General features: G+C 41.1%; 1 protein-coding gene across 2 annotated transcripts in view; it reads right to left on the bottom strand.

The window, feature by feature from the left end:
* The window catches only part of sdk1a (sidekick cell adhesion molecule 1a), a 681,074-nt gene that overhangs the window by 305,684 nt on the left and 359,507 nt on the right, over positions 1–15,883 (bottom strand). The window contains exon 1 of one of the 2 annotated variants that reach the window (XM_069906185.1): positions 6,201–6,620. The exons of the other annotated variant lie outside the window; for it this stretch is intronic. Within the exon in view, the coding sequence (XP_069762286.1) occupies positions 6,201–6,228 (28 nt within the window). The 5' untranslated portion in view covers positions 6,229–6,620. Of the gene's footprint in view, positions 1–6,200; positions 6,621–15,883 lie in introns of those variants that run through there. 2 annotated transcript variants of the gene reach the window in all.

Raw genomic sequence — 15,883 nt, 5'->3', positions numbered from 1 at the left:
AATAAGCCTCAAGCCAGATTTTCCCTGATAACAGAATGTGTCATTTTCACAACCTGAAGACATTAACAGTGAGGAAATGTTGGTTTTCATGGCCAGCTTCTTGTATGACAGAGGTGCAGACTACGTACGGTGAAGCTGCTGTTATCCGGAATTCAAGCAACCGGCAACATCAAGCAACCAGCAAAAAAAAAGAAAATAAAGAAATAAATTTAAAATAAATAAGTATAAATAAACATTTAAATTAAAGTTTAAAATTGTAAAAGTCTATGTTTTTTGAAAAACCCATAAACCTTTGGTGAAGATGTCAGCAAATATTCAGCCACTGCAGTATCTTGGTTGTGCTTTGCTCATGGCAGCTGTTTGAATAAAGTTGTTTTTGAATAAAATGGGATCACCCAGGATGAAAAGCTGGTTGATGCTGCTCGCTGTTGGAGTGACTCTTTTGGAATGTCTCCTTATCCCTGCTTGGTATAAGTTTTTATTAGTATTAAGTATGCTAGTAAGGCACTATCTGTAAACCTTGGGAAGGGGGTGGTGGAGGGTGGGGTGATGTTATTGCTCATCTTTCGGGTGGCTCCATAGAAGGGAGGAATTTACATTTGCAGCAATGGTTAAATGTTTTCAAAGAATGTGACTGAAAGTAAAGTAAAATGCTTTAAGGTTTATATATTGATGCAAGTGTAAGTAGAATACAGTACAGTATTTTTGGCTTTTAAACTGTTTATTCTTAATGTAGGTGTATTAGGTAGGCATTGTAAGAGTGCATCTCAAGCTACCGGAAAACTCACTTATCCGGCATCTACCAGGTGCCAGGAGATTTACTGTATTAGATTTTGGACTGTCCATAGGTTACACTGATTCTGGATCTTTCACTGGGCAATCTTAATATTGAGACCAGTGACAATGGTATATGGTTGGCAGATGGACACGGGTAGGAGAGCGTTATTGAAATAAGATCTGCAAATCTATAATGAAGTAGAAAACAAACTCTGCCCATCAGGCAGCATTGAGAAACATCTCAGGTCACAAAGAGGCTGGTCTTCAACCCAAAATTTTATCAATGTCACTCTTTCCAAAGAGTGCCGAGATCTTCACCTCTGAACATCGTTACTGGATCAGACATGAGACCATCTGTCTGCTGGATAAGGTTAACATTATTGGGCATTGAAGCAAGAAAGGTCCAGAGAAAGGGGAGATTTAGAGAATGCTTGACTTGGAATAGGAGAATTAAAGGGATCTGAAAATGTAACTGAATCATTGTTTAAATCTTACTGATACAGAATTGTATTTTTTTTTGCACCTTTTGTGAATACAAGAAGGGAACAGAGAACAGCACAGGAACAGACCTTTTGGCCCACGTGTCCATGCTGAACACAAAAACTCTACTGTTTGCATCTGATGGATGTACATCCACCCCCTTCAGTTTTTTGTGTCTATCCAGAAGTTACTTTATCATTGCTACTGTATCTGTTTCCCATTCCAGGCACTTGCCAATATCCACGTAAAATATTTTACCACGCATCTCCCTTAACCTTCCTCTCCCTCACCTAAAAAAGCATGTGATGTTTTTACCCTGGTGATGACCATCTCATAATTCTATAAACCTCCATCAGGTCTCCACTCAGCCTGCCACGCTCCAATGGAAGTTCATCCAACTTCTCCACGCAGCTCATACCCTCTAAATCAGGTAACATCCTGCTAAATCCCTTCTGTACCCTATCCTAAGCCTCCACATTTTAAAAATGTTGATTCTTTTTTAAAAAATTTAGACATATAGGATGGTTACAGGCCCTTACCACCCAATTGACCAACAAACCCCAGTATTTTTTGAACGGTGGGAGGAAATCAGTGCCCCTCGGGAAAACCCACGCAGCCACAGGGAGAACATACAAACTCCTTACAGACAGCATGGGATTCAAACCCCATTCCTGATCAGTGTTGTGCTAACCGTGCCCTGTAATGGGGCAACCAGAATTTCACACAGGTGCAGCGTAACCATAGTTTTATATAACTTCAACATGACCTCCTTACTTTTACATTCAATACCCACCCAATGAAACTAAGAACATCATAATACACTTTCTTTGACACCTTTTCTGGACCCCAAATTGCACGGTACAACAATACTTTTAAGAGTCGTATCATTAACTATATACTGAACTTCTCTTCCAATTGACCTCTCAAAGTTCAACACTTCCTACTTGCCTGAATTAACTTCCATCTGCCATTTCCCTGCCTGTATCTGTAAATGATCTATATACAGTTGTATATTTTTTGATAACCCTCAACACTGTCCATAACTCCACCAATCTAATCCATATCAGCGCCTCAACTTCTTCAGGAGTTTGAGGCAAATTTCTACAGCAGTGTGGTGGAAAGGGTGATGACCAGCTGCATCATGTTCTAATAAGGGGACACCAATCTCCTTGAGCAAAAAGCCCTCCAAAAGGTAGTTGACACATCCCAGGACATCACAGGCAAAACCCTTGCCACTACTGAGAACATCTACAGGGAACACCACCGTCGGAGAGCAGCAGCGATCATCAAGGATCCACAACATCCACCACATACTCTGTTCTCGCTGCTGCCATCAAGAAAGAGGTATAGATGCCACAAGACTCGCACCAGGTTCAGGAACAGCTGCTCCCCCTCCACCATCAGACTCCTCAATGACAATTCAATCAGGGACTCATTTAAGGACTCTTACCTGTGCACTTCATTGATTTTCTTTTTGTTCTCTCTGTTTTGCACAGTCAGTATTTTTACATTTTTTATCTGTTTTCAGTTCTTTTCTTCTTTACATCTTGGTGCTGTGTACAGTTTTTTTTTTGCTCTACCAATTAGTGGTAAATCTTCCTGCCCGCAGGAACACCTCAGGGTTGTATGTATGTACTCTGAGAGTGTGTGTGTGTGTGTGTGTGTGTGTGTGTGTGTGTGTGTGTGTGTGTGTGTGTGTGTGTGTGTGTGTGTGTGTGTGTGTGTGTGTGTGTGTGTGTTTGATAGAGAGAGGGACCTCCAGCCCTTCCATCACTATATCACTATTCTCCAGTCAATTTTATATCTGAATGATCAACTCACATTGCACCTGCATCTACTGCATCAATTAACCAAGAGGGGTCTTGTCAGCTCCAACTGCCCTTGCCTTATCAACCACATTTGCTACCTCCTCAAAAACTTCAAATTGGCAAATTATGACCTTCCCCACACAAAGTCATGTTGACTGGCCTTAATGTGAACATGTCATTCTAAACGTGCATGAATCCTATCTGAATGTATAATTTCCAACAGTCCTATACTGTGATGTGAGACTAACTATAATTTCCCAATCATCCTTTTATCCCTTCTTGTTGCAGCATTAACACTCTCTAGTCCTTGGGATCTTGTCTGTCCCTAGTGAGTGTTCAGAGATCTTTATCAAGGCCCCAACAATCTCTTCATTAGGGTTAAGGTTAGATGTTCTAGCCAATCCTCATTGATTGTGGTCTGGACGTGAGGAAATCCAGGATCTAATTACACAGTGTTGAGGCCCAGGTCTTGGAGTTTGCTGATCGGTTTTGAAGACTTGATAGTGATGAATGTCGTTGATAAAGAGTATATGTCTTTGCTGTCCAGGTGTTACAGGGTTTTGTGTTGAGCCAGTGAAATGACATCTGTCATAGACCTGTTGTTGCAGTAGGCAAATTAGAACATGGACAGGAGCTGATATGCTTCAACACTAGCCTCTCAAAACACTTAATCACTGTGGATATGAGTGCCACTGGTCAGTAGTTACACAAGGTTAACACATTTTTTGTGAGCATATAATAATATACATTTGTGTAGAAAATAAGAGTTAAAGAATCCAGAACATTGAACCTGTTCCAGTACATTCTCAGGCAAAGTATAGTCCACCTCCTGATTAGGAACCTACAAGCTGCTTGAAAAAAATCTCCTAGATACACTTAACAAATTCTGCCCCATCTAATCTCTGGCACTAATGATGTCCCAGTAAATATTGGGCGTTTATGCCATGGTGAAATTTTTTGGAAACTTTTGCGCAAAGTGAAACCACATATTATTGCTGTTCTGGATCAGTTATTTGTGGCTTTGACAGACACAATTGAAACTCAGGATCTTGTAATGAAGCCACCTCTGATGGTAATGCCATTTCCTTTTTAGAGATAGAACCCAATAACAGGTCCTTCTGGCCCATGATACACCAATTAACCAATGGTTTTCGGTGGGTGGTAGGGAACCGGAGAAGTCGGAAGAAACCCAGACATTAAAGGGAAGAACATACAAATCCCTCATCGAGGGCTCTGAATTCAAACCCGGGTGGCTGGCGCTGCAATAGCATTTACAAGCATTAAAATCATATCACATGATAATTTTGAACAGAAATTTAAATACATATTCAGGTATTTCCAGAAATAATTTTCTTGCCCTTTGTCGCCTCTGAAAACAATTAATAAAATGAATTAATTTTCTATTGCAGCTTTATTTTAAATAAGCCAGACAAGTAATACTGTAGGGACAGAAATTAAACATTTCCTTTTCATTCAGAAAATGATCGTTTTGAGAAAATAATGGTGTTGAGATTATCCTTGACTTGATGTCCATAGGAAGAGCCAGATGATCACAGTTTCCAAAATCTATTCCCTTTTATTGTGGTACAACTCATGTTTAGCATCAGTTTACCAACCCTGAACATGATGCTAAAGCCGATAATTATGGGTCTTATCAACAGTCTAGATTCAACCTTCTTCACTCAGAAATATACGTCAAAATTGCAGTAGAGTCTTCCAAGACCTATAAGATAAAAAAAAGCCTGGGAAGTGAGTCAACCTTGACTCAGAGGAATACCCTGTGAATATATTGATGAATGCTGAGGATAATTAAGTGTTTAAGTTGAAAATATATAAAAATTAAATTTAGTCACAGTTGACGGGAGAACGCTCACGTTTGTTTGAGAGCAATTAGCTTGGATAGAATTTTACAAGCTTTCAATTTGACTCTTTAACTATGAGAATACTTCGCATATACACTAAGTTCACCAAAGCTTTCCCAATTGTTTAATTTCTTTTTCATTATCTTTATGAGCAATAAATACATTTTCATTTTACATTTGCAGTGTTGCTCAATGCATTGGAGATACTGCTAAGCTTTGTTATTCTGATGGCAAAACTTTATGTACTTTTAATGCCAATACTTTTTTCAAGTGATAGGATTAATTAGATATTGACTTGACTTTGTAAATTGCTGCTATTACTTGAAGAGCTTGCGTGTTTCTGCAAGCATCCAAAATGTCTTCTTCATTTAATGAACATGGATTCCCCCCTTGCCATCATTGATGAAGCCCGTACCCAGATCTTCTCCATTTCTCACACTTCTGCCATAACTCCTACTACCCGCAGAGAGAAGAACATCCCTGTGGTCCCCACTATCCAACTTTTATGTCAACTTCGGCGCGATTCCATTGCCAGCCACAGTGGGAGAGAAACAAAGGGATTGGGAATGATCAAACACAGAAATCTGGTCAAATACACTATGGGCAGCTGCAGAGAAAAACAGAAAACCTGGGATGAAGGTGATCCAGGAGAGAGAAGACTGAAGGAATGTAATTCAGGAAGTTCAAAGAGAATCTATTCTCCTGGACAGCAAATCTGTTCTCCTGGATATGTGATTAACTGTGCAATGTACAAGTAGAATGCTTGTCTGCTGCTCGCCTCAGTTTTTAATCCTGGCTCATTCTTTAATTTGGGATCAACTCTTTAGTACAGATATCAACATTCACAAAAGGTTAAAAGGAGAGTAGCTAGTCCATTGACATTAGCTAAATCTGCCTCTAGTCATTTATAGAATATTCTAGTCATGTGTTTAAAAATGATTGCAATGACATCTTCTGCTCTCAAGAAATATCATCAAGTAATCATCAGTGGAAATAAATATCAAGAAAAAATTGAACAAATAATAACAATATTCAGCCGTCTAGCACATATATTTAACAGTTACGACCACAAACATAAACATGGATTGTATCAGAAATTTGTGGTTGTGTTAGCTGTGCCTCTGCCATTCTCATCTCAAATCTGCAGCTCCCATCCTCCAAAAGTGATGCAAGTAAATCACTCCAAACTCAGAGCATTCACCTTCTTAAACTGAGGTCCAATCGATTCCCACTAGTGGATTTAAAAGCGCCTATATAACTATTTTACGCTTACCTGCAGGATACTCCTTCCCTATTTCCATCAATTATCACCATTTAAGCCAAGGAATCGGATTCCAATAATAAATGTCGCACCAAAATAAGGTTGTGTCCAATGCTGGTTCTAACTTCGATCTCCCTCAAAGAAAATTACAAAATTTCTCAAATACAAGTCAAAATGAGCATTTAGGCATCCTACACCCAAAGCAGGGTCCTGGTGTAATTCCTTACAGGATTACATTCAATTCAGTAGAGTTGCCAATATTATGGTGTTCAACAGAAGGATTTCATTTCTGAAAGGTACTTCTCTTGATGCAACCAGACAGTAGCAACACATATACAATTGCCAAGGCAACTAGACAATAGCAACATACATTGTGGTCACCAAGGCAACCAGACAGGAGCAACACACATACAATTGCCAAGGCAACTAGACAATAGCAACATACATTGTGGTCACCAAGGCAACCAGACAGGAGCAACACACATACAATTGCCAAGGCAACTAGACAATAGCAACATACATTGTGGTCACCAAAGCAAACTGGCAGTAGCAATACACTGTAGGGCAGAGGGGTGAGGATAGATGTTCCATGATTTTCTGAAAGGAACTCTGATTTGCTGATATGTGAGGTAGATGCCAGAAGGGGTTTCTGTGTGTGAGCAGTAAGTCGAGTCACAACCAGCTTGAGAAGCTTAACAGGAGGTGACTTGAATCATCCCCTACTGGAGGAATTCAAGCAGCATCACCAATTTTCCAATGCCATGTTTTTGGTGGCACTAATTTCATTTGCATAGCTGCGTTGGTTAGGGTTCGAATAATTGTGAGCAGCCTCAGAAGGGTAATTCTTGTGAGATCCACCCTTGGGGTAATGCTGGCTGGATACATGGCTTGGAACAGCAAAACTCTCTTCCTATAATTGATGACTAGCTGTAAATTTAGGACATGGAAATATTTATTGTTGATGAAAATATGTGATCTATCCATGAGAACCCTAAAGGGTACACGAGCGTAGTCATGTCTGAATACACTCGCACAAAGGCAATAATGATGGCAAATTCCAGACCTGAGATGCCACCATAAAAAGCTTTGATGACTGTTTTGATGCTAACACGCATACCTCCCCACCCACCCCCTCCCCCACCCCACCCCCCTGCTGCATGGAAAAAATCCAGTGCTCTTTAAGTTGAGAGTTGCTTTCACAATAACCTTCATAGAGTGTGTATTCCAGGCACAAAAACATAATTCTGCAAGATTTCAACTTCCCCTGTCATGATGGTCTTTCAAAGTCTGAGCCTACACAGACATTACTCTTCAGAATGATCCAGATAGAAGTGCCATCTCAGAGAGCTCAGAGTCAATTCCCTTTTCACGTTTGTTCATGTCTTTGCTTGTTGCACCCAGGATCTTTACTCTCCCTGAGTGAACTGCCACAACTATCCTAAAGCCAAAATTGTCCTGTCAGTGGTGTCACTACTGAGATATCCACTAAATGGGCAGCTCAGTCGCAAATGTAGAAGGAAAGAATGTAGCATTATTTGTGGACTTAAGAAGGCATTTAAACAAGCTGCAGCTTTTTATATTGGTTTCCTGTTATCAGCCTTATGCTTCTGAGGGCTTTCTGAGATTGTTCTCCCAATAGTTACTGTGTGGATCACTGAGTTCCAATTTATGTGGTCATAGGTGATCAGTAACTCATTACGACCTGCTGCTGGGTAAAGGTTAGTCACTTGAATGTGAATTGTGACTGGAAGTGCCAAGCCCAATTTCACAATTGGCACGATTCCACCCACAATCTGAACTGCTTTGTTTTTAATCAAAATATTGGTTTTTGATCACTTAATACATAAAAATAGTGCAATTTCTTGGCTTTGATTTGCTGTGAAGCTCTTTGGATGTTTTGAAATAGTGAAAAGTATGACATGATTTCCCGTCTTTTATCTCTGTCTTGATGGACACAGGACTGGGAGCCTGACCCTCTTAAGTCACCGAGATGGTTCCATCAATAAACGTAAGTGCAATGCCATGCAGTAGTCTTCAAGAATACACAAGTAAAAATTGCTAATACAGAAAACTGGAAATAAAAACATGTAGCAGATCGGGCCGTGATCATGAAGAGACAGAGATTCAGGTTGGCGACTTCATCCGACATTAGGTTCTATGGTTTGCTGAGAAAGGGAGATTGTCTTGAAACATTAAGTCTTTTTCTCACACCTGAGCTCTGTTAGGTCTCCTTTGTTCATGAACGAGTGAGACAAACACCAGGCTGAGTCGAAATCAGGGTTCTTTGTTCTTTATTACCGGATTGTAACACTTGCGACTAACCATGTTAGTCGGAGAATGCATTCTGCCGTTATCAGCAAAATGGTGATTTTTTATACCCTTGGATACGTGCTTAGAACATCATCATATCATTACTTGTCCAATGACTAAAACTGTTGCTATCCTTTCCCTGCTAGCTTCCTGCCTCTCAATCCATCAATGTCTCTCTTATCTTGTAAGTACAAGGATGCATTCACATCTTGTTACAGCCCTGCACAGGGTAACTCCTTACACATTCCCATCTCATGAAGTTTTACCTAACAGGAGTACAAGGACACCTCCCCTTCTTGTTACAGCCCTGCACAGGGTAACTCCTTACACATTCCCATCTCATGATGTTTTACCTTACAGCTAGTGACTGATCTGTTCAGTATTTCCAGCACTGATATTTCGCATCTGGCCTATCTGCATCATACCGAGCTGCTGTTACAGCCAGCACAGACAAGATTAAAAGGCAGGCAAAAGCCAAGAGTTTGTTTCTTTTCATTACATTTCAATGGAGATTACTATTTTTAAATCACTTGCAAGTTAAATATTAGTTAAAATTTTGAACACATTTTATTTTAAAACAACACTTTTTTTTCCATCGGTTTCTGAACATGTCTGAGCATCAGGGACATTTGAAACCAGTGAAAAGGACCTCAGAGAGTAGGTGCTATCAGAAGATCATGTAGTTGGTTTCTACCAACTACAACCTAGTCTTTGCTTGCAAACTCCACCACAAGCGAAGCTGGCGGTAAACTGGAAGGTCCATGTGATAGTACAGATCTATCACCAATGTATATAGTGTATATAGTTACAGTATCTAAACTGTGCTTACAGCGATTGGCTGAGAGCTAAGCCACGCCTTCTGTCTGGGCCTTAAAGGGTTGTGTCCCTAGCCAGGTTGGATCATTCCGGACTGGTCGGCCACCTGTGAAGAGCTCCTGTCTTTTGCTAATAAAAGCCTTGGTTTGGATCAACAAGTCTTTGGTTCTTTCGACGAGCTCTACACTCCACTCTTTGCTTCTCTTCCCCAAACACATTGATCGCTGCTCCCCTTTGCTTCTGCTGCAGAAAACGTACTCGCCCAGTCTCACTTCCACAGCCATGTTTCATTCTTTGCTACTCGCCTCCACCGCCATCTTGTGCCTCGTGGCTTTCCAGCTCTGGTTTCAGGCCTCCCAGTCTGGCCCCTTCAAAGATCTCAAGTACCTGCCCTGCATTGACTACTGTTCTCCTCGCCTCTCACACCAAAACAAAATCAACCATTTCAGTTCTGCGCCCCACTCCTGCGCTGACATGTCTGTCCATGCCCCAAGGCAATGCCAAACAAGGGTCATCAATAAATTTGAGGAGTATCGTCTTGTATTCTGTCTGGGCACTCTCCAATTGGATGGCATTAACTCTCTGGTTTCTGCTAAATAATCCCAATTCTCCTTCTCTTCCCTATCCTACTGTCTCCTTTCTTCCAGTTCTCCACCACTTGCTCTCTCCATTCTCCCTCCCCCTGATTTCTCTTGTGCCATCCCTCCCTTATCCACCTATTACCTCCTGCCTGTGAGCCTATGCTCCTCCCCCTGTCCCTTCTCCACCATTTTATTCATACCTTGATGAAGGGCTCAAGCCCAAAATGTTGGTTATGTATCTTTATCTTTGCTATACAAAGTAAGTTGTTTGACCAGCTGAGTTTCTCCTGCATGGTACACTGGAAGCACTGTTGCAGCAGAAGCTCAATGTAATGATGGGACCATGAGGCACAAGTTGGGTCAAGTGCAAACTAGTCCATCAATGGTACAGCTGACACAATGAACAGACAGACTGTGGGGACACCACGAGACGACGTGGGGTTAGGACGTTGAATTCTAGCCCTCCTGAAAATTTGTTTAAAATCAATGTAACTAACATGAAAACTCCTTTAAACTAACTTTGAATATACCCACTTACTTACAAACATGGGGAAAAGAAAAAAAAATCGCTGTTGACTCATCTGTGCAATGCAAAAACGACAAGAAGAATGACGAGGCCTGAACTGACTCCAGAACCGGGAACTAGCATTTCAGCTGCCCCAGAGACGGGTGAACAGCCTTCGCTGCCACAACGAAGTGCGCCGGACCCAGTGAAATGGGATGATGGCGCCAAACAGGAAGAAACCGGAAGTCAGCCAGGTCTGTCCAAATCAGCGTTGGAGTCCGAAAGTTCCTCTTCTGACAGCAATCAAGGAGAAGATGCAAATACAGAATGGGCTATACCCAGGGAATGGAGCAATGCGGATATATTTAAGGAGATCAGAAGTTTGAAAGTAGATATGAAAGCAGAAATAAGAAAAATAACTGGAGTTATGAACACTATGAAACAAAATAGTGACCAAAATAAACATGAAGTTAATAAATTGAAAGAAGTCATGGAGGAAGTTAAATGCGGAATGAGACTGCTTTGGCTGTTTTAAATCAATAGCTGTGCCAAAAAAAATTGATGTTTTAGAAAATTATAGCAGAAGGAATAATATCAAGATTGTGGCTTTGAAAGAAGGGGTGCAACAACAAGATATGCCACAGTTTTTTCAAAAATGGATGCTGGAAGTACTGGGCCAAGAGAAGTTCATGGGAGAAATTGAAATTGGAAGAGCGCATAGAGCCCTAAGACGTAAACCCGCCCCCCACTCCCCAATCAAAACCCGCATTTAGTATTGGTGAAATTTCTACGTTATCTCTCTCTTCACTGAGAATAGCCATTAAGGGGTTAACCAAATACTTTGCAGACCTTAACAACTTTTAAAACGAAGGAAATTATTTAAACCTGTGAAAAAGATCCTGTGGGAGAAAGGGCACCGTTCCTTTCTCTGACAACCAGCAACCCTGAAGATTTTTCTCCGAAACACTGACGCTTTTAACTGATAGAGAGGAATGCTATGTAGTGTTTGCTCGGTGTACAACACTGGACATATTCATGAAGAAGCCAGCACCTCCCCAAGAAGAGCCTCAGCCAGGTCCTTGAGGCATTAGAGTGACAGTTCATCAATGGAGGTTATTTTACCTGAAGCTCTTCCAGTGAAGCACTGAGGGAGTTGAGAACAGTGACGTGGATGATCCTGATCCTCTTTGTTAAGTTGTGAGTGATATAGGCTCATAAAAGTTTAAAAAGTGAAAGAAAATTAAACCATTTAATTTAGCGAAAGTTCATTATCTCAAATGATCTAAGTATATATGCGGACACAACGTCCACATTGCATAACGCCCAGTTTCACAATACACACCATAGACGTTAAGCAGCACATATCTGTATTGATATCACTGCAACACGGGGGATGTATATAAATATTTTCAAATAATAGCTTTTTATTCCTTACCAATGCTGAAAAAGTGCGCTGAATACAAAGTAAAAATAATTTGTGCAATAGATAACTTCAGACAGTGCAGTCCAGAAGAAAAGATGGAAATTGACTGCTCCACATAACAAATTACAAACGTCCAGGTAGAGCAGCAGATGATGTTACTGAACCATCAACTAGAGCCCAAACAAATGATCTGGAGATACACACTTGTAATCTGCCAGTTTGGCCTATTATGTGACTCCTGGAACATTTCAATGATTTAATCGGAAAGTAGAAGTAGTTTCGGATTAGCAAACAGTCACAAATCACCATATTTGGCAGCATATAGGACCCCCCATTTTTAGTGTGAGATTTCAGGAAAAAATTGTTTTAGCATATTTACCTTCACTCACCTTGATGCCTGCCTCACACTGGGGCTCAGTCTGCTTCCCCTTCCCCACCGTAGAAACGGCAATTGATTGACAGTTGTGTCTAGACCCACGAGTGTGCAAGGGCAGGAAGGAAAGAAGCCAGGGCAACCAGCAGGACCCAGGAAGCTTGTTTTGAGGGGAGCACTAGGCCTCAGTGATCAGACTGCTCGTTCACTGCCTCCCGCCCCCACGCCTCATTCGATTTACTCAGGGGCTGTGCTCGTCAAACAAAGCCTGATCGTCGAGGCCCAACGCTCCCCTCAAAGCACTGTGGAAGAGAGCGAGCAGGAGGGAGCAAGCAGGCAGGAAGGAGGGAGAGAGTGAACAGGAGGGAGTGAGAGAGCGAGTGGGGGGAAGAAAGTGGGAGCGGTGACTCTGGAAAGCATGGACCACCCGAGGGAAGGTGATCCGTGAAGCTATGGGCCTGCTTCCTGGATAGCTGCAGCAGCTCCACAAGCTTCCTGAAACAAACTACTCAAGTGCTTTCGTCCTATCGCCATCTTGCGGAGAAAATCCTCCACTAGGTTTGCGGCACCAAAATGTCACCCTTGAGTATCGGTGGTTTTTGAGGTGAATCTTTTAGGAAAAATGGGGAGACCTATATGCCATCAAATATGGTATATGTAATCTATACAAATACCTCACTGAATGGAGCAAGTGTAACCACATATGGTACAAATACAAGCGGGTAAGTAAATTGGGAGAATCACACAAAGAACCTCCATTAAGTACATTGATTGGCTGATTGAGTGGGGTAGAGGTCGACAAATGGAATTTGAGGTGGAAAATTTGACAGGTCTCCTTTAGAACAAAAAAATGAAAATGTAAATCTTTACTTAAATGGGGTGAGACTGCAAGATACTGTTCTACAAAGAGATCCTGGGGCCCTCATACATGTAAAAAGTAAACAAATCTATAAAGCTTAATGAAATGTTGGCTTGAATTGCAAAGGATAAGGTACATAACAGCATCAACTTTCCAGCACACTGGTAAGTCAGCATCCAAAGTAATGTTGGTCACAATATTTCAGGAACGATGGAATTAAAATGCAGAGAAGGTTCAAATGGATCATTCCTGGGGTAAAGGGCTTAAGGTGAGAAGACAGATTGAGCAGATTGAGCCAATACACATTGTAACAATAATAGTTAATCTTACTGAAAGATCCAAGGTTTTGAAGTAAAATGGATTGGCAAACTGCTGAGAAAGTATTCCAATGCACGCCAACTAGAATTTGGAAGCGTAATTGCAGAATCAGCAAAAGATTGAGATGACCAAAACATTTAATCTCTCAAAGGATTGTCACAGAAACATTAAAGATAGTAGCAGGTGTTTCAGCCCTTTGGGTCTGTACCGATACAAAGTACAATCCAATTCTCTCCATCAATTCTCCCCAGGGAAACAGCAATTTGCACTGACCAACCTATCCACCAACTGCGTGTCTCTGAGATGGGATTGCACCCTACAGAAATCCACATGATCACAGGAAGGATGTGCAAACTCCAACAAAAATTTAGCAAGAGGTCAGTACAGAATCCGAAAAGGCAGCAGCTCCACAACCTCACTCTTTGGAGGCCAAGATGATTAGCCATGATCTTATTGAAGGGCAGAATAGAACTGGACTATCCTTGATCCAATTATTTTTTAATATTCTTATCTTCAAATTGCCTGATTTCTGAAATGAGCAACCATTCAGATAAGCAACAAAGGTCATCCAGTGGCAGCTTAGGCACTGAACAATGCACTGGCATGCCCCAGTGGCAGTCAAGCCTGCAAAGCTTCAAAGAGCACATCAGCATGAGGAGAATTGGCTCCATAGCACACATGTCAAACTCAGGCCCGCGGGCCAAATTTGGCCCGTGATATAATTATATTTGGCCTGCAAGATCATATCAAATATGTATTAGAGCTGGCCCACTGGCCGCCGCGCCAGTATAGCATATGCACAGCTAACACTACAAATCCCAGAATGCTTTGCAAATGCATTGGCATCAGCCCGCTAATCGCCCCCACCTCCTCTCTTTACTTCCATTAGCATCTGCGACCTGTCGCCCAACTCACATGTAATAAACCCCTTACGAAAAATGGCCAAACGAAAGACAGGAAACAGGACCTTTCCAGACAGGTGGGAGGCAGACTATATGTTCAACATTTTAAAAGACAAACCTGTTTGTCATTGAAGCAAGTTGTTATTTTTTTGACTTGTTGGCTTGTGAAAAAAAATACATTTAAAAGGAGCTTAAAGGCTATAGAGAAATATTATTTATTGAATATTTTATTTCTCATTTGTTAATGCTTCTTCTGGAAAGAGTTTAACCAAAATTATTATTAAACATTTATTTTAATAAGAAAAAGTTTAACATTACATATGTTGAAAGAAGAGAAAACATGCAGATGTTGTTGAAAATTTTCAATAAATATTTAGTTTGGCCCACGACTTAATCCAAGTTTTTAATTTTGGCCCTCTATGAATTTGAGTTTGACACCCCTGCTCCATAGACTAGACAAGCAATACTCATACTGAGCTGCTTCCAGTTCACTTTTCAAAAATGTGGCCCACTTTCCCTCTACTCTCACTTTGACCTGGTCCATTTCAAAATTGTCTCTTCCCTTTCTCCATTTCTGGGGGTAGATTGGCGACAGGTGTTCACCACACGCCTAGAGATTTCCTGCCATCTTATTTCAGGATTAGCCAACTCATTTCCCCTCATTTAATGATAACATATTCCAACACCTGCAATATTTTTCTTTATCTTGGCATAATCCCAAAAATTAAAATCAGTCAATGCCTCAGATAAACATTCTGATTATGCCCCATCCAGTGATACACAGATGAAAGGCCTTTCAAAACCACATGAAATTTTATAGTATCAAATATGGGGTGGCAAAAAGATAAAGCTGTGTTAAAAACAGGCATATGGGTCTCACAATAGCTGGGCAGAAAGGGAGTATAATCCTTCCAGTTGCAACATGGTCAGAGTTAAAATGCAGTGCCTGTAAAATGTGTAAATCCCATGAATTGTCCTGAGTACAATGTGGAAGTTTATAATCCTTGCAATAATCACCTGCATGACTTCAACTGCTGTTTCTTTGGCTGGAAGGAATTGCATTTAGCTCTTTTTAAATTAAATGCATCAGTGAATGGACAGCTTTCCTTGTTCAACAATGGGTGACAAGCTGCGATATGCGACAGAAATCTGCCTGCAACTTGGAAGAAGCCCAAAGAATAAAAAGCCATGATAGCTTTGACCTTGATAGCTATTGACAAAGCAATAGCCATCCTATTTGGATGATGGAGTTGTGGCTACATATTGCAGGGCAGACAACCTTACTTAAGCACTGATTTCTGGCAAGAGAGATGCTTCTGAAGAGTCGGGGTAGTCGTGGTCTCGTATCAAGGGCCCCTTTCTTCTCCTTTCCCCACATATTCTTCAGCAGCTCTTTCTGCTGTGCATTGCTTTAATCCTCTCAGTAATGTTGCTTTCCAAAGGGAATGCACCGTTCTGGATACAATTGGCTTATGCAGCATTCAAGTCAGGTTAAAGTCCTTCGGCACCTCAGGATTTACAACCTGTGGACCTTGATGGCTTTAAAGAACTCACAAAACACAAATCTCTTGGACAATTTCTGCAACCAGCAGCAGAAATAAATCAACA

Source organism: Narcine bancroftii, chromosome 12 (genome assembly GCF_036971445.1).
Source record: "Narcine bancroftii isolate sNarBan1 chromosome 12, sNarBan1.hap1, whole genome shotgun sequence".
Lineage (NCBI taxonomy): Eukaryota > Metazoa > Chordata > Chondrichthyes > Torpediniformes > Narcinidae > Narcine > Narcine bancroftii.
The sequence above is the reverse complement of the archived record's forward strand: the minus strand, read 5'-3'. Positions and strand labels throughout refer to the sequence as shown.